This window comes from Saccostrea cucullata, unplaced genomic scaffold (assembly GCF_032062105.1).
Source record: "Saccostrea cucullata isolate Sc308-1 unplaced genomic scaffold, CSIRO_AGI_Scuc_v1 ctg299, whole genome shotgun sequence".
Lineage (NCBI taxonomy): Eukaryota > Metazoa > Mollusca > Bivalvia > Ostreida > Ostreidae > Saccostrea > Saccostrea cuccullata.
This window is the reverse complement of record NW_026924125.1, coordinates 114,333-142,325: the sequence shown is the minus strand read 5'-3', so window position 1 is coordinate 142,325 and position 27,993 is coordinate 114,333. Positions and strand designations below refer to the sequence as shown.

At 31.1% G+C, this 27,993-nt stretch overlaps 1 protein-coding gene and 1 long non-coding RNA gene across 3 annotated transcripts; both read right to left on the bottom strand.

The window, feature by feature from the left end:
• LOC134265815 (parathyroid hormone/parathyroid hormone-related peptide receptor-like) lies at positions 1–27,990 on the bottom strand. Of its 2 annotated transcripts, none has more exons than XM_062748029.1 (15): positions 27,883–27,990; positions 13,592–13,658; positions 12,996–13,095; positions 12,622–12,730; positions 6,648–6,767; positions 6,312–6,442; positions 5,005–5,099; positions 4,572–4,740; positions 4,183–4,339; positions 3,698–3,758; positions 3,452–3,521; positions 3,053–3,138; positions 2,030–2,168; positions 1,738–1,779; positions 1–1,596 (listed from the first exon to the last, which is right to left on the bottom strand). In XM_062748029.1, exons 3-15 carry the CDS (start codon positions 13,056–13,058, stop codon positions 1,267–1,269), a joined length of 1,572 nt encoding a protein of 523 aa, XP_062604013.1. In that variant the 5' UTR covers positions 13,059–13,095; positions 13,592–13,658; positions 27,883–27,990; the 3' UTR covers positions 1–1,266. The 2 variants fall into 2 exon arrangements, with proteins under 2 accessions (XP_062604013.1, XP_062604012.1); XM_062748028.1 differs by having other exon boundaries at positions 2–1,596; positions 3,047–3,138.
• Positions 16,745–23,619, bottom strand: LOC134265806 (uncharacterized). The gene is made up of 4 exons (XR_009991836.1): positions 23,256–23,619; positions 22,866–22,970; positions 18,378–18,540; positions 16,745–17,122 (listed from the first exon to the last, which is right to left on the bottom strand). It is a non-coding gene; the product is annotated as an uncharacterized LOC134265806 (long non-coding RNA).
• Positions 27,991–27,993: the final 3 nt, after the last annotated feature.

The following is a 27,993-nucleotide window of genomic DNA, read 5'->3' as shown; positions in this document are numbered from 1 at the left end:
TCATTAAAATGCATTACAATTTAAGAAAGTCAAGGGGCTGTGGAAATATACGTAGTACTTTTTATCTTTTAAAGCAATGAAAGCAAATAGGGAATACTCAAGATATGATATATAAACGTATATTTGACACCATTAAATAAACTTGAGACCAACAACTTCATTTATTTATAAAAATGTACTTTATATCTACATGGTACATGTAAATGAATCACAGTCTCGTATCAATCAAATAATTTGCAATAAATTATAAAAATCTTTGGTATGAAATAATTTAAAAACAATAACAAGTACAAAGTTTACTTATAACAATATCTACATGGTCATGAAATAACTTATAAATATTATAAACTACATACATGGAATCAAATTGTGTCCTCCTAAAATGTTTTAGTAGTCAATTCTACACAAATTTTTGCTATCATTTCTCTGCATGGTGTACACCTCTTAGTCAATGTCCTTTTCCTTGCTTAATTCTGTTTTAGAATCATATACTTTTCATATACTATAAAAAATTAAAACTAATTTATAAACATTAGATATTCTATAAAAAAACAATATTATTATACATCAAAAATAAATATATTAATAGATATTCTCAATTGATTGCACTCCAATCTTCAAATATAATTCTTGATCACAGAGTAAGCACATGTTAATAGACAGGGCATGAATTTCGTACATGTACAATGAGATTCTTGGGCATGAAGACTATTAAGTAGAGAATGAGACAGGTCAACATGTACTGTAAACAACTTTTATTCGCGTGCGAGAAATTTTCGCGAGTTACAAGTAGTCTCAACATAGCGAATAATTCTCGCCGCGAACCGGTTCATGAATCTCTGGGTTTATTAACAACAGAGCCAAAAAAGGCTTGATCGCGAAAATAAATTTGCGCGAACTATTTTACCCCTGGAAAATCGCGAAATAAAGTAGTGGCAAATAAAAGTTGGTTTACAGTAAAAGAAAACTACATCTGCAACATGTACACAAGACCCTTGTGTAAAACCCAAAATATACTGCGATCAAGGACAAAGTCTGCTGCCTTTAAAACTAATCTATAAATGATATACATTTAAACGATATACGTTTACAGTAGTTCATATATTTTTCATTGCAACAACAATGTTTTGTTTCAGACAAATCCAGTTATGAAGTATGTCAGATGATTTTACCGTTTTTGGACTAGGTAAATATTTTTGTAATCTCTCTGTCCTTGAATAAATCACATATCCTTGATCAGATCTCATTGTGAAATATATACATCACTTAACAAGAAGCATTCAATTGATCCGGACTTAATGGTTTACATTCGTCTTGTTTTCCGTTTTGGTGTTGATACACACCATTTTCTTTCACATACACCTTGTTTTTCTGTAAAGGATGAAGTTCCTCATGATATCCAATAAGCGACGTTTCACGGGTACAATTTCCATTTTGATGTTCTTTTGAATCTTGAGAATTTGTTGTAGATCCCAATGATCCGCCACGCGTGTGCGACATAAATGATGTCATAGTCTCTCGTGTGCTTTTTCGGCTAAGCCCTTGACCACGTGATATCAGAAACCGCCGCCATTTTTTCTTTATTTCTGCTTGTACCTGTCGAATTGTATTTTTTATAATTAGATACAATTAATCACTTTATCTGAGTAAAGTGAACATTTAATTGGCAGCTTGAAGAAAAATCAATTTTGAATTTTAATGAAAAAGATGAGTATATTTTTATGGTATGTGACTAACCTCCCCGTTGAAGAAACAAAAAATTAGAGCTACTATGAAGCCCTGCAAAACAAAAAGACAAAACTAACAATAAATCATAATTATACACTATCTGATTGTTAAATCAAATGACTTTATCTATCCTCGATTTCATCTTTATCTTATGGAAAATTGTTAAAAATCTAGGGATATTCTTGTGAATGCATTATTACAAAACTATACAGCATACATTATTATATTCAGAATGGAAATAGAGAAAAATGTATGTATACACGAATTTAAGAGAGACATAATGTATACAATGCAGTGTTACCTGAAATGAGTTAAAGAACATTTCAAAGTAGAGTTTGACCAGTTCTGCTTCGTCACTGACTCTGTCCGGTAGTCCAATAAACACAACATAATGGACCCCAAACAGGGGAATCAAAACCAATGTTGCCTTGGCCAGTTTCCTGAAAGATAGAGGTCACTTTATCATTCAGCAGGCTGGACTTTACCAACATAAACATTGCATGAAGCGGCATGGAAATTACTTTTTACTTCATCATTCATTTCGCTTAGCTGCAAAATATAGTGGATGTTGAAGAGTAAGGACATTTCAATAACACAACAACACAAGGAATTAAAAAAAAATATTTATTAGATTAATGAAAGCACGTTTTCCTTTGAAAGGAACACATGTTAAACATCAGAGTTGAAATAAAGAGTGCAAAAGGCCAAACCGTGATAAAATCAGAGACAAGATTGAAAAATTCAGAAGAAAAAAAACTAAAGGTGGTTTTCTATAAAACTTAAGATAAATCATTATCAGATATCGATATGTCATTGAACATGCATTTCTAACACATAGTAACAACATGGTTTTCATTAAAATGCTTATCAAAGTGGTTTATAAAACATTTAACCTGGTTCGTGACTCATTACAGCAATTAGGAAATAATTAAAACATAGTTGGTTCATTTAAAATCATAATTAGGTTAAAGCAAAGTTCACTACAACACAAATGTTACATTTCATCTACATGAACAAAAGGGAAAAAAATAAACTATATTAAGTTAAAGTGAACTTAGTACTTATCAAAACAATGAGAACCTGCAATGAAGAATAATGACCCCGTTGTAAAAAGGAAGAACTTTGGAATAGGTATTACTGAGTTAATATCACAAAACAGTTAGTGTTAACATCCGTACAATTTTAAGTTACTTCATGCAATGGCATATTTGGCAAGATACTCTTCAAAAGAGCATTAATAGACATTTAAAAAACTTTAATTCTATATATATTTCTCACACATATGCATTAGTACAAAAAATATGCAAGAAATACTTACTTATACCTAAATTTCTTCGTTTCATTTGCATTAAAAGCATTAAGTTTGGTGAAGAGTATTCGAATAATATTGATGAAAATCACAAAGTTTACCTGTAAATAAAATTACTAATTTGAAAATGTGATTTGTATATTGAACATTTCATTCATTCATCCTTTAAATGATAAATTTCTTTTACAAATAATGGTGAACTTAATTTTTTTTAGGTAAAATCCAAAAAGATGAGTTTTGCCCAGCATAAGAGAACGTATATGGACAATAAGTCTTTTGTAAGTAAATGATGTATGTCAAGCAATTGTTCTTACATGATCAAGTTCAAATTACAATCATTTTTGTCTGAGCACGATTGATGTATAATAGGTTAACTGCATCAAATTGATAAGAAAATCAATCAATATTCCTTACCACTACCGATGCTACTATAGGGCCACGTAAAATCCAGAAATACCCCGGGGAGGGGTGAGTATTCCAGCACCTTGAGAAAGGGAAGAAAACGTATCTTATTAGTGCAACGACTTTAAAAAAAACAGGTATCGGCTATTTACAACTTATCTTTCCCAAGAGAAAACTGGAAGTTACAGTAGCTTTGTTCTGTGGATTATCACTTAACATAGGTCAGCAATATTCTTACGATGGATAAGGAATACTTACAGCACATCTTCTAACGTTGCTCTGACTATCACCCATGGTACAACACACAGCAACTGTGAACCTGAAAAAATATAGGATAGAATTGATTAGATTTATTTGAATAGGGGTATTGAAATTTATTCTGAAAATGTTAAAATTATTCCATCTCCAATTTTAATTGAAGTAGAATGCAGTATATATTTATTTATTTATCATTTGAAAAAAAACAAAGGGTAATTGAAATTTATTTTGAAATTTTAAATTATTTTATCTTGAATTTAAATTTAAGTAAAATGCAAGTAAAATGTTTCGCATCTCCTATCTACACATCTTAAATCATTTATATATGCTTTTCGTCATGTTAAGCTACATGTACCTCCTGATATACTTCTTAAACAAATCATAAATGAGAAAAAAAGATACATTTTGAGTAACTCGAAATGTGCAATTTTATTTAATAGACATAGACAAAGCTTTGTAATTAACATAAATTGCAAGTTCTTTACCCCATCCAAACAGAACCAGCCATTTAACTCCACTCCTTTCCGAGAAGACGGTAACTGAGACGAGGAGATGTAAATACAGGCCTTCCACCAAAATCCACATGTAGTTAGCCCCCAGAAAGTAGTAGAAGATCGTAAAGAAAAGTTTACACTGCCAGTGCTAAACAAAGGAATGCATTTCATTTATTTTCGCCAAATCAAGTCATATTAAGATTGTTAAAGTTTCATTATCTTTGTTTTATGAACACATTCCTTTTTCAGAAAAAAGTGTAACTTTCTGAAATTTCTGATAAACATTATCATTAATCTTGTGTGTATAGCAACATGACATCATACATGTTTATTTAAATATGCATATATACATATATTGAGTCTGAATTAAAAAAGCTTACTGTGCCCTCGCTTTTGAATTCTACATGACCATTGGCTGTTTCTATGACGTCACCACTGAACCCCACTCCACTAACCAATAAATTTTCCTTCATAAATGAGAATGCAGCCCGAATCATAAAGGACGCAAACAAGTTGACATGAATTGTAGTCCTTGGACATCGAAGTTTCCTAATTAAAGTGTAATAAAGCAAAAATTGGATCAAGGTTTTAATTATCAACGAAATAGATACACAAATGAACAAAAGATAAATCTTTTTTAGAATATGTATTTCGTTCTGTAAACAACTAATTACTAACAAACATACACCAATCCTTAAATTACAACTTTTTTCCTACGCGTTCACTTCATAACACTTCAAGTTATTTAAATTTTGCAGTATACACATATGTCCAGTCAAATAGTTAGTTCTGAAGCTAGTGAAGGTACCCTACCTAAACATCAGCATGATGACCGTGGCCAGGAGGAGAGAGACCAGGGAGACGCCATAACCAATGGTGTACATCATCGTAATGGAATCCATGTGGTCCTGTGAGGAAGGAAACATTAAGTACAGGTAAGTACATGTAAGTACAGGTAAGTATACGTAGCATCTTTTACTAGTTTTCTATTATATGTTATTGAAATGCTATAATATGATGTATGTCTTAAGGACATACGCAACGTAGTTTGAACGTTATTTGTCTTTTTCTATGGAGTTGAAGAGTTCCATTTCTTGAAGGAACTGTGTGCTATACTTTAATGTCTAAATCATCGTGTTACACACTTTTTCTAAAACAAATTTCTATAAAAGAAACCCCTATAATATATATGTTTAGCATTTTTTATATATTTTTCTTTGAATCATACAAGAATTTTCATTAAATAATATTTTCCAAAAAACCATGGTAATGCATACTGTTTTTTGTCTATGAACATCTGATGGCACTATAATCTTAAATTAACAATATCTTGAAAAATTATTAGTAGGTAAGATACGTTGCATATGTCCTTAAGAAAGAAATTAATAATAATGATAATAGTATGAGGACGATAATGCTGCACATGAACTTTGTATTAATAAGTTCAGTTTTTAATTTTTCATTACTCTGACCTTTTGATCTTTTACTTAATAGACTTTCATCCATCTCTATCAAGGAATAGATTGAAATATTATACCGAAACTTAGAAATTGTTTTTCTCATCAGGAGAACGAATAATATACAGAACAGGAATGAATAATTCTTCTTTAAGCTCTAGGGGTATATAACTTCCGTAGTCAACGTCCAAAAAAAGTGACAAACATTAATTAGTGCTTGAGGAAAATCCTTCTCGCTTGTGCGTCGTGATTTTGAGAATTAATAGATTATTGATTTCATCCTTTCAGGATGTTTCATTAAGAATCTTATGAAATTATTGAAAATGCAGACGTTTCAATCTCAATTGCACGAACATGCTTGATGTTTGATGTTGTTTGAAGTATACTAGGGTTCTTTCAATGATACAATGTTTAATCTGATAATTAACTTATGAAAATTACAGTTCAAACATTTCTCCCTATATTTTTTTACAAAAAAGATTAATTCAAATACCATTTCATATTTCTTTCTTCAAATTCAACGAAAAGCATGTAATTAGTGTCACTGCCCATCATTCAAAACACTTCTTTCAAACACGACTGTAATGGTTATCTTTTATCTATATTGTATATTTCATCACATAAAAATTAGTTAGTCCCATTTGTGTATCTTTAGATGCCCACCTGGATGAGTTTGGGGACGACAGTCACTCCTGGGTCTGGTATTACACACGCCCGATAGTCAGACCACGTGGAATTTAACTTCGGAATAAATAGCCATGTCCCGTTCTCCGTACAGTTTCTGTAAGCTTTAGCTATGTAGGAAAATAGATTGATTTAATATATATTTGTGTTACTTTGTAGGCATGTCAAAAAACCACCATACTTGATAAATTTAGTTTACTAGTAGTTTAGTTTAATGAGTTTCATTACACATATAGTATAAATATATTAAAAGAAATGTTGGTATATTATTGTTATTCTTACTTAGAATATCATGCATTTGAGAACTAGAAGTACCTGAAGAATCAAACGAGTTGAGATAATTCGGGCAGGGTATAATGGCGGTTTCGCCAGCCTTCGTCTGGGGCCAGCAGGCTAGAGAATCCCAAGTGGCAGAACATGACGAGGTTTCAGATGCTGTGTAAAAATATTCGTATAAAGCACAGGAAGTATTTTCATTAGTTTTCAAAATGAATCAATAAGCTAACATTATACCAATATAATCAGTACGCTTTTTAATTGGAATCTTTTTTGATACCAAAGTACTCCTGATTTATTTGGTAAGGAAGGACATTTACTCCAGAGGAATCTCGGATTACATCCACTCTTTAGTGTCACACAGTAACGATTTTAATGGCGATCTAATACGTTTCCTATTCAATAACCATACTGCCTTATTATATTTTATTATCATCACTTATCTTCCTTGGCAACACTACAAATTATCATTGCAAACCAAGGGTGTTGTGGCCATTCTATTTCCAAAAGCAAAGATGGAAAACTCTTATTTACTACATTGTTGAAGACTGCTTAGATAAGGAAACGTACAGATTTAGAGGTCAGGGAGACAAATGCCATGCATTTTAAAATATTTTAGAATCTTATAACTAATATTTAATAAAAAGGTTGAGAATGTCGTGATAAAGACTCGAGTACAGATATTAATTTAAAGCTTTACATTATCAAGTGGTGGCAACTACATATGAGTGTAAATTCTTTAAAGGGATGCCAAACAAACAAAGAGACATACAGAACAATTGTAAGAGGGAGGCAACTCCAGTATTTTGATACTTCGTACAATTTTTAAGTTCAAAATAGCAAATACAAAAAAAAAATCAGTTTTCTATAATATAGATTTCCTTTTCAACTAAAATATATGAGATAACGAACATTATTCATGCTCAAAAGTCCATTAAACAATAAAAATTTGGAGCAGAACAAACAATAGCCTCTAAAACATCAGAGGTGGGATCGGAAGCCATGGGTATGTGAATATCCCCTGCCGACCGGTCACAACGTGTATCTTAAACCCTATCTGAACTATAAATAGCCTTGACATCCTTCACATCTTTCTTTGGCAACTACCTTTTTGTCAACCTAACTTTTTCGACATATGTTGACCTGCATTCTTGATCAAATGGTCAAAAAATGTCATTGAGATTCTGACACAGGTAAACAAGCAAAACGGGTGTCAAATAAAACTACATGTCCTAAAAGTGTCATCAAAATCCTGATATAGAGATAACGTTATCGGCGTTTACAGAATACAAAGTGATAAAACAGAATACGTATTCAAATAAAAATAAATAAACAACAGGAGAAAGTGTTGAAATTTTACTACCTCTTGAGTACCCCTTACTAAACATAGGACAACACTTGAGATTTTAACCTGCCGAGGTCAGGTCACGACGTTATATACATGTAGTTCAGCAACATACTCCATCTTCAAATCTTACAAATATACCAATTCAAATTTGAATGAATTCTCTAAATGATATCATAATAAGATTGCTCAAAAATGTAACATTACCGCCATTGCATTTTATTTATCCAAAAAACATACTCGTATAAATAATGATTTGAATACAGAATGCTATTGAGAATATGTTATATTTTCTCTGACAGCTCTGTGTTAATTATTATAATAGCTCTTTAACTGAGCTTCTTTTGTATATATTTAATGGAGAAGAACTATATTAAGAAGTGGTTGATTCTTTATCTTTTCTTTATATTTTTACGTTTTGATATTGTTTTGATTTTAAAAAGAAAAAGAGGTTTGATTTGTTTACTTTAGATTCGCGTGTATGTTCTTTATTATTTTGTTCTGTTATTTCTTGAAATATATAAACATTGGTAAGTTAATGATATGGTGATTAGATCAAATCTCAAATTCACCTTTAAAACGAAGAAGAAGGTACAAATTGGGATGTATTGTGCCTTAAAAATTGAATGTTCTTTAAAAAATGTAAAATTGGCATTAGTATGAATTGAGTGGATGAATGTGCTAATCATTTAAGGGGGATGTACAAGCCATATTGGATATAGTCTGGTGTAAAATAAGAAATACCAAGAATGCGCTTAATTCTCTACTAAACTAGCCCAAAGTTACTCAAACTGCTAATGCACTAAATACCTTCTGTTAGAGACCAAAATTAGTCAACAATTAAGTTTATTTTGTTTTAATTAGGAGGAAATTAATCATGTTAGAACTGCGCAGGTACAGCATTTACGAGATGATAAATGCATTGAAAATGGTGTTAGTTTGATTCATTGATAATATGGCTACAACCATTTGTTTCGCTTTTTTCTTGTCATTATCCATAATTCTTGAAAATTTGATTTTCATATGGGTGCCTTCCTGAGGCAATGTGTTTATTTCGTCCGCCATTCCTCTGTCACACAGAATTCGATTAACATTGATTTTAGAATAAATGCGACCATAATAACATCAAGACAAGAAATTACTAAGTAATAATCATTAGGTTTTATTACTTACTACTTTTATTTGTTGCATCGCATCATCTGATAAATGAAAAAACGCGATTTTAACCCCACTCCAGCAAATCGGGAAAAACTGATCTGTTTACAGTTCGAGTTTCCTCGTTAAAATTATTCCACTGAGCACGTGGTTGGCATGTGCATATATCTGCTGAGGATAGATCCGTTTATGACCATGATTATATTAAATTTTTCATGGAACAAGTCTTGATAATTTGTTGGTTTCTTTAAAACTCAAGAAAAAAAGATAAAAATGTCCTAAACATATGTGTTTACGGCTGGTCTTTTTTCTATGGCGATAGAAGTTATTTTCAAATGGGGCACTGCAAGGAGGATGCTTAGCAATTAATTTGAAAATGTTAAACAATATGCGGTGCATGAAAAACAAATTGTAATTACATGTCCTACATTCGAAAATTGGTACATAATGTATATTTTGTTTAGAAGTTAGATAGAAAAAATAGGCAGTTATAGGATTTCCTTCAGGCACCTCACATAAATAGCTAGATTGTTTGCATTGACCAACACATTGTATGGAGTAATGTTTGGACATAAAAACGCATCATGTCTCATTATGTTGACAACGTTGTAAGCTCTCGCTCATTGAACATACATGTACGAAGCTTGATAAAATATATTGAGTTGTTTCTTTGAAATTTAGAGGCGAGTACAATGTTTGCAAAGAAAGGTCCATTGCATATGCTATGTCTCTCATCGCATAAAAAGTGAGAGCCCCCCCCCCCCCCCCCGAAAATCCTATGTTTGTTTTTCAAAATAGTGCAAAAGATTAAAAAAAATTGCATTACTAAGTACGTGATGGAATATGTACTAGCCTATAATAAGTCCACTTGTTATAAAAAATATTTGGTTGCCCTCTCTCTCCCGATCTACTGCCTGGAAATGGCCCGACTAATTTTTTTTTTACATCCCATTACACAATATTTTTTCTTTTTCTTCCGTCAACAATTGTGTTTAAATTTTAAGGAATTTCTTTCTCACCTATAAATACGGACCCAATAATTTTTCCCTGAGTTGGGAGGACCACCAAACGTCATTTTAAAGATGGTATAAAATATTTAATTATGTTGATTTTTTTCTTTACTTTGTAAAATTTTAATTTTGACAATATGGACAAATAGAATTTTGGACACAAGTACCTGCATGACGTCATTTTCAGATTGTGACATCACAAACAAGGAGCAAAACTTCAGCATATGCTATTTATAGAACTTGTGTTTGGCTATGTTTCTAATCTGAATTGTGGATTAGTAGATATAGAGATAGTTCAAACTTTTTGATCACCCCTGGTACTAGTAGGTATTAAAACAAGGTCATTCATATGGATTATATGTGTCTTATGTCTTTGTGTTTTATTGGTGATAATTAAAATTTTGATAGATAATATAATTTATCTATGGCAAACTTACAAACTCTTACTCTTTAACTTTGATAGTGCTCATTTTTCCTTACCAAGAATCAGAGAGTTTAAGATTTTTTATATCAATACGTATACTACATTACAACTGTTCGATAATAATACTAAATGAATTACTCCAAGCCACACTATAACACCTTTCCTCTTTTAAAAGTGTTCATTTTATTTGAAATATTTTGCAACTCTAATTCTCTTCTACATTTTTAAAAGATTGTTATGTCCCTCCATATTAAGAAGAGGTCTGGAAAACAAAATTCTGTGCTAAAAATAGACCACGTGCTGCTATCCATGAACTACTTTCATGGTTCTTTGCACTCTTTTTGAAGACAATGGTACCATGTTTTGAACTTGAAATTATCATTTAAAAGTACAAAATTTAGACATTTTCTCAACAAATGGTTGTAGAGAGAACATTAATGCACAGTTTGCATATTTTTTTGGATTTTTTCAGGCACTGCTGAATTCTGTAGCTGCGCAGTTCTAAGGAGCATATCAAAAGCATTTTTCTGCAAAAATATAGATTATATATACACAACATGCATTCAGTAATGCATATTTATTGTATCTTTATCATAAGGAGTTAAAATTTGATCAAAATATAATGTATTTTAGCCATTTGAAGAAATGTTTACATTTTGTTCTCACTGCACTAAAGGTGGCCGTACATCCCCCTTAAGAATATGATATAATGGAAGACTATTCTGGAAATATGAGTTCATAAATATGATACATTTCTTAAGATATTCTTAAGATATATATTAAATATTGTCCGTCTCCCACTTCAATTTTTGGATATACTGTGTAAAATGCTTTGAAAAATCACATATATAAAATATAAAAATCTTAAAGGGCGATACATGTGCTTTGTGTTTTTTGAAAGAAAATTCTACTGAAAATTGATGTCTTCTGAAATTTTTTAAAGAAAAAAATACGGGAAAGTGCACAAGTTCATGACGTCACAGTCAGCAATTTGGGGGTCATATAAGAAAAAGTATTTGTAGGTTTTTTACATAATGGAATTTCAATAATTCAGAAACAATGAATTTTAATTTCTCACATCACTTCCATATTTTATAAAAATACACCGCCAAATTTATATGAAAACCGTACCTTGTTCTTTGTTAAAAGCTAAATCTGAAAATAAATTTCGTGCAAAAAGCCATGAATTCATTAAGGCCACGTACATTGAAAAAGGTCACCAAAGAACTTTCATAAATGTACGAGTTAACAGCAAAGATTTCTTTGTATTTTACACACACTCCAACGAAGTTTATAATGGTATAATGAAAAGAGATGTTAGATGATTTCAAGTATGTTTATACAAGGTTATCAAATAAAAAGCTTTTAGGGCTGGTTCATAGTTCTTTTTCTTTGTCGCAAGTTCCTTTGTAAAGGAAAAAAAAATGAACAAGAAACAGGTATTGAGATTTTTACATCAGCTCTAATGTACCATTTTAAATATTTGATTCAATTTCTGCAAGCTTTAATATATTGATTAAATTTCCCCTGTGGATTTATTGTATCATACTGTGAAGGAATTCATTTAATATCATCTCAACGAATTTCTTAAAAACTCAGCTCGCCAAAGCTTCTGAGCAAATCTGTATATATGCTAATTTCAACGGATTATATGAGATGGCGATAAGAAATTTACATAAAATTGATATTTAATCAATTTATTACTTTCTTCTTTAATTAACCTTTTCTTTGATTCAATGCACATGTATTGTGATTGGATAAAAAATATATATAAATATACTTATTAAATTACTTTTATTTAATGCAAAAATAAAAATGTTGTTCTTTCTAGAAATATTATTTTCTTCATCCTTTTTCACAAATGCAAAATGGTTTAATTTGATTTATTTATGAATTTTGTTATATATATAATTTGTATATGCTGAATATAATGGTAATTCTCTCAAGAGATTATCGGTTAGAATCCCTTTTTTGGTTCGGATTTATCTCATTTATTTATTTAGATTTTTTCCTTAGCGTTCTTTCTGAGAATGCAGGTTGCTGATATAAGTTAATAACGTACATGTAAATCAAACTCACCATTTTGAAAACTAGAATTGGTCTGTGAGTCTAGAATGTAGATGAGACATCTGTGCATTGCATCATTTAACAGTTTTGTTTGCTCTTCTAGGGAAACAACAACAATATTCTAAAAGGAAAATAAGAAAAAAGTAAGTGATATTTTGGCTTCTATTTAACCGAGAGAATATTGTAAGTACTCAAAATTTATTATTCGCTTCTTTTTCTATTTTCAATATTGCCTCAAGAAAGAGGTTTTAAAATTGAATCCAGGATGTTATAAAAATGAGATTTTAAGACGCGAAACTATTGAGGTAACATACAATCAAGTAATAAACATAAATGTTGGAATAGCAAAATAAAACTGAGAATGAAATGAAAAATTTCATGCGTACCCCTTTGACTCTGGCTAAAAATAGAACCAGGAAAAGGGAAAATCCAAAACACCATGCAGTCATATCTCACGTGGTGATTGCTATTTAGTCATGTGACGAGCTACATTAAAAGGATAAAAGAAAGGATTTGAATTAAAAGTAGCTAATTTTCCAGAGAAAACATTTGTCAATCTGACTTTAACATTATGAATTTTATTAACTTAAATGTACTAATTTTCATTTTACAAAGAAATTTTAAGTCTTTTAAAAAAAGTATTTTTTATTAGGTACATTTCGGATAACATGACTTATACAGGTAAAAAAGGGAATCAAACAGTTTCTAAACATGCATTCATGATAAAAACAATTTTATAGTGTCGAAAATATTTTTCTATTTAACTGAGTTCAGAAATAATACAATCATTTTAGAATTTTGTTTTTCTTTCCCTGATTTTCGAATTGTATTTGTTGATACAGCATCATTGGTTTCAAATCAACATAATTATATTGACCCCCGTTACTTGTAAAAGTAAACTTCATATGATCCTATTTTGGCTTATCATAATCTAGAAAGTGAAAAAGAAAAGAAAGATGAGGCATTCCCCACTTTTACTCACGTCGAAATATTCTAGGACTCCCATTCTCATTGCTTGCGTGCCTTTTAATGGACCTTCATACAGTGATCTGAAGCATAAGATAAAATAACTCAATACAGTTCAAAAACATATTATACTCATCACGAATCACGGACCAAACAAGCTGTTCCTAAGAGTTAATGTGACGATCGAATTTCTCTTCATCCGCTAAAGAATTAAAATGAATTAAAGCAGTATTAGTGATTAAAGCTAACGAACGATGCTTTTATCACCGGCCCGAATCACGTGACCCTGAAAATCAGATTGTGTTCGATTGACCAAAAGTATAATAGGTCTCTGAGCTTTCGTTTTAAATTTTGAAGTAAGGATAACAACGCGGGGTTTTCTTTAATGTACACGTAGTATTCAGATAAATTCAAAGGAAATGTTGGTCAATTATGGAGCAATATACAGCTTGGAAGTAAACTAAAATTTGTATTGGACAATGCTTATACATGCTTATTTAATTAAGCTACATAAAATCTCTGAAAATTAGTTATTCTCCTTTGGGATAGTAGAGGTTCAGATAACCATACTTTTAGTGTTCGTGTTTTGCTTGTTTGGTTGCAGAGCAAAGATGATATCAACATCCGACGATTTGTGACACCTCTGAAACTCTCAAACCGGCAAAGGAACACAGACGTCGGGCATGAAAGTCTTCGGCTGATGAACAAAATGGTCGTCAAGAAAATCCAGTTCCAAAGTGATTCTTTAAAGTATGTCGAGTTTGATGACTTATGTATAAAATTAACTAGAAAGATCATTAAATTGCTGTCAATTCCTACACGTTCGTATATATTTCCATTCATGTATTATAAGAGCCTTAAGTTTGCAGATTACATAAAGAAGCATGCAAGATTAATTTTTATCTAAATTGTATAGATGAATTATCTCAAGAAGATGATACTTAAAGAAAAAAAGAATGATTTGAGAAATAAGCACTGTATAACTAAAAAGATCACTCCAGATTTTAATATCCTTGTTTGTCTATAAAAGTTATGGCTTTCTTTCTTTCTTTGCATCAAGACTTTAATGCGAGTTTTCGTGCTCTTATTGTAGCTATTCCTTGCTTTGAGACTTGCTTTTGTATTTGTATGTAAATCAAAACAAGTGAATTCCGCTTAATTGCACAACTCCCAACAAAGCAATTTGCAAATAATGATACTCCATAATAGGATACAAGAAAATACATACAATAACAGCGACAAAATGTCATTAAAACAATACACAAAAGACAAAGTGTAGCCCCTAACATACTGTCAAGTAGCCTTTAATGAGGAAAAAAGATGTCGCCTAAGAGACCAATGATCATTAAATTTTTAAAGAAATACTTTAACAGAAAATTATATTGTATAACCATCGCTTAATTTGTATGGTTTTGATCTTTAAGACGTTCTTCTCCAGATTTGAAGAACCAATCAAAAAGATGCCCTCTAACATATTCAGGAACTGGCAAGGAAGTCTCTCAAAAGATTGTAGCTTGAAAAGACCGAACATGAAACGGTTTGATAAAGGTACGGGGTGCACTTGGACTGTGAATTTAATTCAATTCAAATGATGAAATTATCAATTATTAAAAATGAAAATTATGTTACAAAAAATTTTGAAGCTTTGTATTGGGAAGTAAATTAAGACAATTTTCTATTTTTTTAACAGCATAGGAGGATTTTCATTGAAATTATTCGATAAAAAAAGAAGAGTTATTTGAGGTTTTGATGAAATCAATCAGAATTTTTTAAACCTTACATTTATTGTTGAATCTGTGTAAGTGATTTATAAGCATCAAGTTTGCGCTGGTAAGATAATAAGAGACTTGGTTTGATCAATTCCAAAACAATAGGAATTTTCGATATCTACTAATACTGTAAATCACTTTTTATTCGCGAGAACTTTATTTTCGCGTAATTACGCGAGACAGTGAGCTTGCGAAAATTTTATTCTCGCGTATAATAGTATTCCTTAACCCTTTCTCTTCCGGCGCATTTTACGTGTTTTTGGAGGCCTTTTGACATGTCATTACTAAATTACTTCTAACTTTTTTAACCTAGGTGAAAGCTAGGCATAATTCATACCATTTTGAAGGGGATTACATAGAGATGATATTTTATGACTATTTAGATGCTCAACCACTGACCTTATTAGTAAAAATTGAGGTCAAAGGTCAATTAAGTGCAAAATTTCATGGAATTTTTTGATACTTTTTAATCTTCAAGCTAAATATTAAGTATTATGTATGTTGAAATAGGAAATTTGGGATATACCCACAAAAGAGCATTATACTGTAGTACACGAAACACATAAACTTTTTTTTCAATTCTGCATATAACTACTTAAAAGGGGTTGCTAAGCAACGCAGAATTCTTTAATTTTCGGGCAGAAATTTTCATTTTTTACTCAATCTAGATACATTTATGCATCCAAGCACATATTAAAGTTAGATGTGAGGTCATAAAATTACAAGGGACATACAGTAGATAAATTGTGTTAAAGTTTGACCTCATTAGATCTATTTTTAGGACGTCAAAGGTCAAATAAGTGCAACAATTTCATCAACTTTTTTCAACACTTTTCAATATTCTTGCCATAATTTTACACAGTGGATGCTGAAATGGAAAATTCTGAATATACTCTCAAAAAGGGATCAGAACTGCAATATCCATGCATCATTTTAGTTCAAATATCTGTTTAATGACCTTTTAGTGGTTGCTAAGCAACAACATTTTAAAGGTTTTGGCTATATACATGTTTGTTATTTCACATTCTGGACACATTCTAGACACTTTTTGTATATTTCATGATATTGTTTGTAAGATATATATGGGCCATAAAGATGAAAGAACATTTTTGTATTAAAAAAATTGACCTTGACACTCTTGTTCTTCAGGGGGTCAAGGTCATATCAGTACAGAATTCTGCTTTAAACTGTAAGTAAATATCAATTTTGAAATGCTTCATACATGGATAAATCATCTAATAGTTGACGTAATAAAAATGGCGAACGACAAAATTTGCAAGCAAAGAATTCTGGTCTGCTTCTTACAAACCCCTAGCAAAACATGTATACAATCTTTTTGTTAAACAAGAAATCCATTCTATTGATGCCATTAAAAATAATCTTTATTTTCATGGATTTAATCTAACAAGAAAAAAAAAACTAAATGATTTCATTACAAGATTTTTCTGGTATAACTGAGCTTAAGGGGTACAATAAAGACTTGACATGTTATCTTGGAGGGAAATAATAACAATAAATAGCATTGGCAATATTTAGCCCAAAACTGTTTAGTCAATACGTTGAAAATTTGATGCTTATATCCAAATATACAAATCCAGATATATTGCAAGATGAATTCCAAATCAGACCAAGATCTTCAACAAAATGTTGAAGAGCACTTTTACTTTGTGTCCACCATTCTCTTATCAACTGTTACTTCTCTGTAAGACTGGAGGAAATTCTTTGACTTGTCCAAGACATTATAATTTGCTTTCAAGTTCAAGTGATCAGCTTCTATCCTGTAAAAGATTTAAATATTTTGAAACAGATACATGCCATTGTGTATATGAATTTACATTTATAAATAAAATTAAGAATGCTAAAATTACTACATTTATTTGATTTTCCTTTTAAAATTAAGATTGCATCTATTGTGTGATTCAAGTAGTTAAATGATATTGTTAAGTCAATGTATCAGGACTGATAATTCAACAACCTTGTAGTAAACCATTATGGTAAAATTACTGAACTAAAACAAATAGCATATATGGCAATCTGACTAAAGCCAGACCTCTGTTTACGCTATCGCAATATGTAAAAAAAAATCTGGCAGTGGATGGAAGATCTAATTTTAATTAGATTGCTATGAAAGCCATGAAGGGACACAGCAATTTTTCAAAAAAGTAGAAAATGAAATCTCAAATTAGACAATCCAATTTCACGGATACTAAATCATTCCCTTGATTTATAATTCGAGATCTCGAATTACACAATCCGATCTTACAGATTACTAATTCGCCCCCTTGATTCATATTTGAGATCTCGAATTACATACTGGCAATTCATTTTCACAGATTAATAATTCGAGATCTCGATTTGTTACAACGTCAGTCCTATGATTTTGGCAATCTGTGCTCTTGAATTTTAATACATATATGTACAGATACATCCAACTATTTTAATCAATTAGTGCGTTCACTTCTTTTTATTTTCTTTCAGCAACCGGTCATTTCCAACCTCTTTCATAACTAATTCAACGTATATTTATTTTAGAAATATTATGATTACACAGGACCCATATTCACTTTACTATATCGGACTTTCAATTATTTTAATATACACGTAACCAAAAACCTCTAAGATTTTTTGTTGTACAAATATCAGTACTAGCATATGGATTTGAAAATGTTCATGTATTTTTCTCATTTTGTAATATGGTAATATGTAATAAAAGGTTGGATGTAAAATACTACAATATTCTATTCTTTAAACATGTACCACATCCGATATGTACAGATAAATAATTTTAATGTAATCATGGGAAGGGTTTACATTCCGAGGGAACGTGTCAATTAAACTAAGAGAATGAATTATACAATCTGAGATAATGGATTGTGTAATTTGAGGGAAGATAATCTGTGAGAATATGAATTGGCAATTTGTTATAACAGATTGTCAATCTGAGAGAATGGATTGTTTAAATCGAGAACTCGGTTTACTTTTATAAATTTTTAAAAATTCTATGTCCCTTCATGGCTTTCATAGATTGCATACCTGCATGGCTGCCAGGGTTGTAAAAAGAAGGGAGACAATAGACTGCAATGTTACTTCAGGGCAAAATTCCTGGGGCAAGGCTGTTCGTGAGCATGGGAGTGTTGATAAACCATCCAGTGAGTTTGACCACCCATATATATGATGTACGATAATTGGAAAGTGTCTGAAAAAATGAGAAAATGGAAATTCTAACCACAAACTTTATGCAGATTGAAAATACAACAGCAGTCTATAAAAACAGCTTGTTTCATATCTCGGCATTCATTCAAATAGATAATATTATGTGTTTAAATAATGTGTTTGTATGAATAATCAAGCATCATAAGTATTATGTGTTTCAAACACTTATTTTTCAAAATATATGTAAGAGGGCGAAGTATATTTTGCATCGGGTTCAAGATTCAGATTGAAATTTTTATAAAGTTTACAAATTATGAAAAGGAAAATTATTTTTATGTTTAAATCCTTTTTGAATAACTGAAATAACGTTAGTATTTGGCTGTAAGTAATTTTTATAATTTATTTTTTACACTTGTGAATCTGTCCATTGATTGGTCAATTTACCGAATGTACAGTAGGCCATCTTTTGGCGGTATTTTCACAGTAGATGTTGACCAGTGAAGACGTGTGTCAGCCGTGTTGTACTAAACGCCTTTTTGTCTGATATATGTGAGTAATGATATTTTTGTCTTACATTCATATTAGACTAGGTACTTATGTCACAAGTGAATAATTATTCTATATTTTGTGAAATATGCAACTGCGTAATTTCCCGATTGAAAGTTGTTTATTACTAGTCAGAAATTATGTCGTGATGTTACCATCTAGTCATTTGTTTATAAGTATGTTTATAGGTTAAAAATAATAGATGCCCTGATGATATATGATTTTAAAAGATTATTCAATGCAAAACATTTTTATTATAAAAGTGGTTCTTTGTCAAGTACATGTAAGTATAGTTTGTATGAATTGAGTAGTAAGACCTGATTGTATTTATCGTGGACAGTCCTTGTGTGATGACGTCACAATGACCGGAAGCGGCCATACTGTATTCCTTACTTAGGTTTGTGAGCTGTGTACATTTTTTATTACTTATTATATATACTGCATATTTATTTCTTGCTTAGATTATATGCTGTATGATAAAGTGTAATAGAAGTCTGACTGTCATAAATATTTCTTAATGAAGTGAACATTACTTTTTCCTAATATTGAAATGTCAAGAGGTGATATTGTACTTGTTTACATTTATTTTTTTATGACTATCATTTTCAAATGTGTATTGTTTATTTTAGGACCACTGTCATCATAATCATCATAATCATCATAATTTTTGAATACTCATTCAAATCAAGAATAAAAGAACTACGAGAACATTATTCTCTTGTGTTACAAATGGCGTCGTGGACAGGATTCTTGTGATTGTGATTCTTGTGATTGACGACAGTGTGCATCAGCATGGAACAGCTCGTCCAAGGATTGTTGGACAAAATTAAGATCTTGGAGACGAGAGAAAACCAAGACAGGCAGGAAAATGCGGCCATGCAACAAGAAATTAAAAATTTACAAGGAAAAGTTTCTTCACTGAAAGCTACCGAGTCGAAAGAAAAACCAACACCTTTAGTGTATGTCAAGTCCGAACGAAAATTTCCTAAGTTTGGAGGTCGACCAGTTAAGGATGGAGACCCAGATGTTTACGAGTGGATTTCCGACATGAGGGAACATATACAGTCTACACAGTCCAAAGACGATTTCGTAGATTTCATCATGGACCATTTAACTGGATCCGCAAAATCAGAAGTGAAACTTCGACCTCATACAGAGAGAAAAACAGGAAAACAAATTCTCGATATCTTGGAGGCTGTGTTTGAAATCAAAGAAACCACTACTCAACTTCTCCAGAAATTTTATCAACGAGACCAAAAACAGGATGAAACATTAGAAAAATATTCTCTTGTATTAATGGAGATGGCACAGAAAATCAACAAGAAAGATAAGAAAGAGCAAGTGACTGATGTTAAGCTTACCGAGAGATTTGTTGATGGAATCAGAGATCAGAACACCCGACAAGAACTGAGAAAAGTTGTGTTAGACTCTGGCAACGTACCATTTTTTGAATTCAGACTTGAAATGTTACGATGGATAGAAGACAACCCTGGTGTGAATCTCAGTGTGAAGAAAACATCATGTGTACCTACTCCAAATACAGAACAGAGTGAATTAATGACTCTACTTAAGAAACAACAAGAGATGTTAGAGAAACAACAACAACAGATTGATACGCTTACACAAACAGTACAAAAGTCTCGACAGTCTGATTCACCTCGGAGGGGTAATAGACCCGTACCGTCCAGAGGACGTGGCCGAGGGATCAGAAGACAGGATAAGATTGTTTGTTATACCTGTAACGGACTTGGACATTTTCCCTCAGAATGCCCAAATCGTAAAAATGGGTTCTCACAGTTTTGAAGGACTCGAAGCAGTTTTATCTCAAGAGAGACCTAATGGAAAGATTGTGATAGCCTACGCATCAAGATCACTGCGGAAATCAGAGAAGAATATGGAAAGATACAGTTCTATGAAGCTTGAACTTCTGGCACTCAAGTGGTCAGTTAGTGAAAAATTTCGTGATTACCTCCTTGGATCGAAGTTTATCATTTACACTGACAATAACCCGCTTAGTTACATCAACAAACCAAAGCAACGAGTAGACGCAACAACGATGAGATGGATAGGAGAGCTAGCTCAGTTTGATTTTACAGTGAAATACCGCTCTGGTAAGGTGAATCGCAACGCGGATGCGTTAAGCCGTAGACCTACTTCACTGGAAGAAGAAGTGAAAGTTTCCTTAGATAGGATCACTCAGAGTACATCATTAGAGATGTTAAATAGCCGTCTACCGACTCAGTTGAATTCAGAGATTACAGACTTTCAGATGCGGACAGTGAGCGCCATGACAACGCTTCCTGAGTATATTCCTGCGGAAGAAGAGACGATAGAAGTGACACAACCTCGATGAAGTAAGAGAATGACGGCAGGGAAACATTCCAACCCGTTCAACTTACCTAAGAGTACCGTACCGTGCAATCAGATTTCCGCTGAACCAACAAATTTTAAAGAACTAAGTGATGCGATTGTGAATCTTGGTGCTACATTAAGTGCTACTTTAAGTGATTCGTGGGCAAGACAAAATCAGATGTAATTATGTTATTTCATTTGATTGTGTTGAATTGTGTATATACCTGAATTTTGTGAATGTTGTGATAGAAAATTTTTATTTTTTTTTTTACCTTTTCATTGCTGTGGAAAGCAATGACAAAAGGGGGGAAATGTGTAAGAGGGCGAAGTATATTTTGCATCGGGTTCAAGATTCAGATTGAAATTTTTATAAAGTTTACAAATTATGAAAAGGAAAATTATTTTTATGTTTAAATCCTTTTTGAATAACTGAAATAACGTTAGTATTTGGCTGTAAGTAATTTTTATAATTTATTTTTTACACTTGTGAATCTGTCCATTGATTGGTCAATTTACCGAATGTACAGTAGGCCATCTTTTGGCGGTATTTTCACAGTAGATGTTGACCAGTGAAGACGTGTGTCAGCCGTGTTGTACTAAACGCCTTTTTGTCTGATATATGTGAGTAATGATATTTTTGTCTTACATTCATATTAGACTAGGTACTTATGTCACAAGTGAATAATTATTCTATATTTTGTGAAATATGCAACTGCGTAATTTCCCGATTGAAAGTTGTTTATTACTAGTCAGAAATTATGTCGTGATGTTACCATCTAGTCATTTGTTTATAAGTATGTTTATAGGTTAAAAATAATAGATGCCCTGATGATATATGATTTTAAAAGATTATTCAATGCAAAACATTTTTATTATAAAAGTGGTTCTTTGTCAAGTACATATAAGTATAGTTTGTATGAATTGAGTAGTAAGACCTGATTGTATTTATAGTGGACAGTCCTTGTGTGATGACGTCACAATGACCGGAAGCGGCCATACTGTATTCCTTACTTAGGTTTGTGAGCTGTGTACATTTTTTATTACTTATTATATATACTGCATATTTATTTCTTGCTTAGATTATATGCTGTATGATAAAGTGTAATAGAAGTCTGACTGTCATAAATATTTCTTAATGAAGTGAACATTACTTTTTCCTAATATTGAAATGTCAAGAGGTGATATTGTACTTGTTTACATTTATTTTTTTATGACTATCATTTTCAAATGTGTATTGTTTATTTTAGGACCACTGTCATCATAATCATCATAATCATCATAATTTTTGAATACTCATTCAAATCAAGAATAAAAGAACTACGAGAACATTATTCTCTTGTGTTACATATAAATCAAATGTTTATAAACTCGTATGAATGATTTATCATGAGAATGACACAAATGAAATTTGACTTTATTTTTTGAAATTTTAGAAATACAGAAATTTTCAACAACAAAACAAAAATTTACCTGTTCATTGGTGTCCTTACATATTAATTGGCATTCGTAGATCATGGTGGGCTTAGCAAGTGGGTATTCACAGATGAAAGTATTGTTGCATATGTTGCCAGCACCCTAAAAATTCAAAGTGAAAGTGGTATATGTACACACTGGTATACACATACTGAAAACAACTATCTATTTAATATAATGGCAACTTTGATTTTACTTTGAACTTATGAGTGTTTGTCAAAAGCATCAAAGTTCAAAAGCAACACAAAATTGGCTGAACAATACGAAATACGCCCACTGAAATATGAAGATCTAGTACATGTACATGTCTACATTTAGTTTTCTTTTGAACATGAACTAATTGCGTTTTAAACTTAAACTATTCAGTCAATATACACGTATTCTCACCTGCTAATACCAAAGGATGTCCGTATTATTTGATTCATTGATGTGATGATCTTCGTCGTGAAATAATCATGAAAATTGACGTTCAGATTTCGGATCACCGTCATGTTGTTTGTTTACTCCTACCATAGCGGAAACACGTGGTTATTTCAATTCGTATCAACTCATACAGTGATGAGTCGTATTTATTTATAAATGCGAATTCTTGTTTTGTTAAATTTCGTGCTAATATAGATCTAATTAATTTGCAAATTAAGTATACAATATAACAAGATACAACTATATTAAAATCTGATTTTTTTTAGTAAAGATCGACGTTTAGGGAATCTACAATTTTTCTCAACATTGTACATCACTACATGAAATTTTCATCATTACATGTGGATGAATAAATTGACATTTCATTTCACACAAAAGGCAGAACGATAGTAAATATTTGTTTTTTTAAATGTATTTTTGTATTATGCATTTATTTCAGTAAAAAATATATATTTAAATCAATGGTCAAAAAAGTCTTATAAAAGAATTTGTTGTTTCGAGTAAGACGCAACAATATCGACCTTGACGTTACATGGTAAATATTGACCGATTTTTCCATAAAAACAATGCGAAGGTCACAAATTCAAATTATCGTAATTAAGAAAATACTGAGCGTAAGAAGGCCTGTAAGGGCTTGTTGGAAAGGAAATTTTCTCCACTTTTACCAGCTTTATTTTGTTTTCCCTATTTCAACACAGAAATAAACGTAAAACTGAGCTTTGTTTAAACATTACGAATAAAACCGAGAAAAAGCACATAAGTGCAAGAAAATTCTTGTTTTTAAAATATACCTTAAAGTAATAACAATAATTTTTACATATTTTAAAAGTAGAGAAAATATGCTTTAAGAATATACCATGCTTTCTTCATAAAGTTAAACAGGAAAAAATTGTCAATCGTCTGGAAAATCGGCAATCGCTTTGGAAAATTACGCCATTTTCAAAAAGTCACGTTTGTCTTCACAACGTAAAATCGATTAAATACCGGCAATCAAGACATAATCTTTTTAGATATTTTAAAAGTAGAGAAAATTTCCAAAAAGATGATATATAGTTTATATACCTTCATGCTTCCATTAAATAGATACGGAGATCTTATTTTCGCGAAGTCGTGTTTTAACGCGCCACCGGTCAATTTGACCGGTACGGAAGTGAAGGGGTTAAGATTATATAGAAGAATAACCACAATTCGTGAAAATTATGTCTCGCTAATAAAGAGTCAATGACTCTCTCGCGAAAATAAGGTGTCGCGAAAATATAGTGATCTACAGTATTTAAAATCAATGAAACATGTAAGTATATAATCTTCATCGATATGTTTACATGTGAACGTATCTAAATATAAAATGGTAGTATAGAAAGGATAAAAATTGTCACCGAATTCTAATTTTTATTTCAGGATGAAATAGATAAAAATAGAACTTTGACAATGATAAAAAAAATATCTAGATAAACAGACGTGTATTTTTAGAAATTTTAGTCTAGATATAGCAGATTATGTATACGAGAAAGGAGTTTTTATGATAACCCTAAATTAAGGTCAAATTAGGCTATGATAACTAAATTAAAAATCATGTGATCTAATTGATATGATATGATGTGTTGTCTAAATTTTATAAGATATTTTTTCTGTAAACATTCTATAATAATTATAAGGCGAGATTCGTTCCTTTAACCTGCGTATATCACATCATATATGTATGAAATGCTTCTTAAAAGAAATATAGTTCCTGCTTATAATTATATTTGTTTTTGCCTTTAAAAGGCATATAGAAACATATTCATATGATCAATAAAGTTAGTTTAAAGAGCTTCACAAAGGTTTGTCCCTTTGAAGACGGGGCTCTTAGATATTTTTTTTAGAAGTTATTGAATATCTTCATCTTGAAAACCTCTAGAGAATATGGATACATAATTGGAATGAAATGACAAGGAAATAAATATTCTCATCCCTTACTGTAGCATCTTCGCTAGCCAAGGGTTTCTGATACGCTTACTCTACTCATGAAACCTTGCCATACGGTTAAGTCAAAAGACGGGATTGTTAAATTGTTAAATTAAAATTAAATCAATTTTTTTTATCAATAATAAAGAAGGAATAATTGAGTTATCTTTATTTATTATTTATAGTTCAAACTAAGCTTCAATATAGATTCTTAATCACATATTTAGAAGATATTGGAAGACACCATAGCTATTCATAAAATTGCAAGTTATCTTACGGATCGTTGTTTACTTGCATTTTTCATTTCTGAGATTAAAGAGTCAAGAAATATCCCAAACGCAAAAATCCTCATTTACAAAAACAATTGCTGATTGGTCAACTAGGTGCACTGAATCCCAATCAGAACTCGAGAAAAAAAACCCAACTTCTATCAACACCGTATGCCAAGGGATTATGAGGAGAGTAGCGTATCAGAAACCCTTGGCTAGCGAAGATGTTACTTTAGAGAAAAACAGATGCAGTATTCTGATAGAAGAGTTGAGAGCAGATTACACTGGTAATGACCAGTTAACTGTACCAAACAGTATTAAGCATATGGATTTGGAAAAAAAGTCCATTTTCGGATTAAGTGATACATAAAAAGGCGTAGAAAATATACTTTTACTCAAGTTAGTGATTCATTTTATTCACACATATCCGAAAATATGATCTGCTCATGTATGTAAAAATGGTCGTTTGAATGAAGCATAACGTAATTTTTGTAGAAACTAGAATGCCACAGATCACTATTGGGAGATACAATTGCTTTGGTTACATTGTGCTCACCAGAAGAGATGAGATGGTGACAATGTAATAAACTGTCCAACTTATATTTCATATCTTGTAACGAGATTATTTCATGAGATTACATCTAGTCACCAATCAACTCTTCAACCAAAATTTGGCATGAGAATTAAATGAGTTATGGTGGTAGTTTGATGAAATACTTTTGGAAAAATGACAGAAAGCTATTGCCTTATAACATTGTTCTCTTCTGAATAACGATCTTGAGGTTAAATTTGGTGTTACATGAATTATATCAATTCACTATAATGTTCAAATCAAAATTGATCTTTGACCAGATAATACTAGTACTCAGTATTAGAATAAAGTTGTAATGAACAACTGGCAATCATTAAAATCAGAGTTTAGAGTCCACTGTACACATCCGGTTCATTATTTAGATGTCTCTCTTTAATATAATATCAACGTTGCATAAAATTATTTCTGCAAGCTCAAATAATGAAGGATTATGTCATACAAATATAAACATTATTCCATTTTTTGTAAATATTATTAAGTATTTATAAACAAAGTACACTCTTACCATTGGTCATGAATAAATAAACTCAGTAAGAGATTTTCAGTTCTTATTGCAATATGTAAGTTTGATATTTTTGGAATATTTGATTTACCTTTTCTATAAACAGATTTTTTTTTCAAAATTGATGCTAAACTATTCAAAAATTTGTTAATAAGCAATAAAACCTTTAATATGACTATTTTTGACGAGATCAATTATTTGAAATTTAGTGAAAAAAGGTCATCGTTGCCTTGTCTACTTAATCAGAAATACGTAAAAGTATTGACCATTCCGAACTAAAGAATGTAAACATCAATATTGGGCTTTATCGAATTTAGCTATGGATATTTTTACTAGAGTTATAAATCTATTAATCCTTTTACTTTGGAATATGTTTGTTTCCCTCCCTTTATTAGTGTTCAATTTATATAATCGTCAAAACTTGTCAGGTCTCTTGTAATGGTAAAACAGGATATTATTGTTTGCTAATCATTCTAATTATGAACTATCAATTCTTCGTGAAAACTATTTTCAAAGTAACGAAGTGTTCTTATAAAAATAAATTAATGCTTACTTTCAATAGCAGTTTCCTTGACTAAGCATAATTTAGCATCAATGCTGAAAATATAATTGTCATTGTTACATAATACTAAATGATTTTGCATTCTTTAGATCTCTGATCAAAAAGAACAATAAAACAGAAAAGGAAATTACTGCAAATAAATTCTGCATAAGTACTGCTTCTTTTTTTCATGAACAAAATCTGAAGCAAGAATTATCTATGAAAAACCTCTTTTTTGCAAACTTCTTTGCTAAATTATATATTTTTTTTAGAATGACATACAAGTCGAGATTAATTTCCCCTTCCACTTTCAGTGATACCTAGGGTCAAAAACAAAGAAATCGATGACAATTACCTGTGAAGGGTCCAAGTAAGATCGGTTTGTAATTTCTGTGACTTTTATGAAAGTGTAAATTAAAGCTTTTAAACGTTGTGCTTAAATTCGAAAATTTTGTGCTTTTTAAAGTTTGGCTTCATTTGGTGTAAGAAAGAATCCATTGATGAATGTCCTATAAGTATTCACCAAATCGAAAAAAAATCATATTCCCCGAGGAATTTTTTTGGGTGTAAATAGATCTTCACATTTCCTCCATTACCATGCAATAAATGTAAATCGATAGTCCAAAATTATTTTATGGATATTCTTAATGAACATTAATCCTTCAATTTTTTCTTAACGCTAACAACAAAATGGGTCGAAATTTTTGTTACGCAATAATACAATAAAAGTTTTATTTTCATACCTTCACTGAGAATTGTAACTCGTCAGTGAAATGGCTCACTCTCTCTATTGAGGGTTCTGTACATGACTTGTGATACTGACAGATGATGACTTGTTTCCACAGGAAAAACTG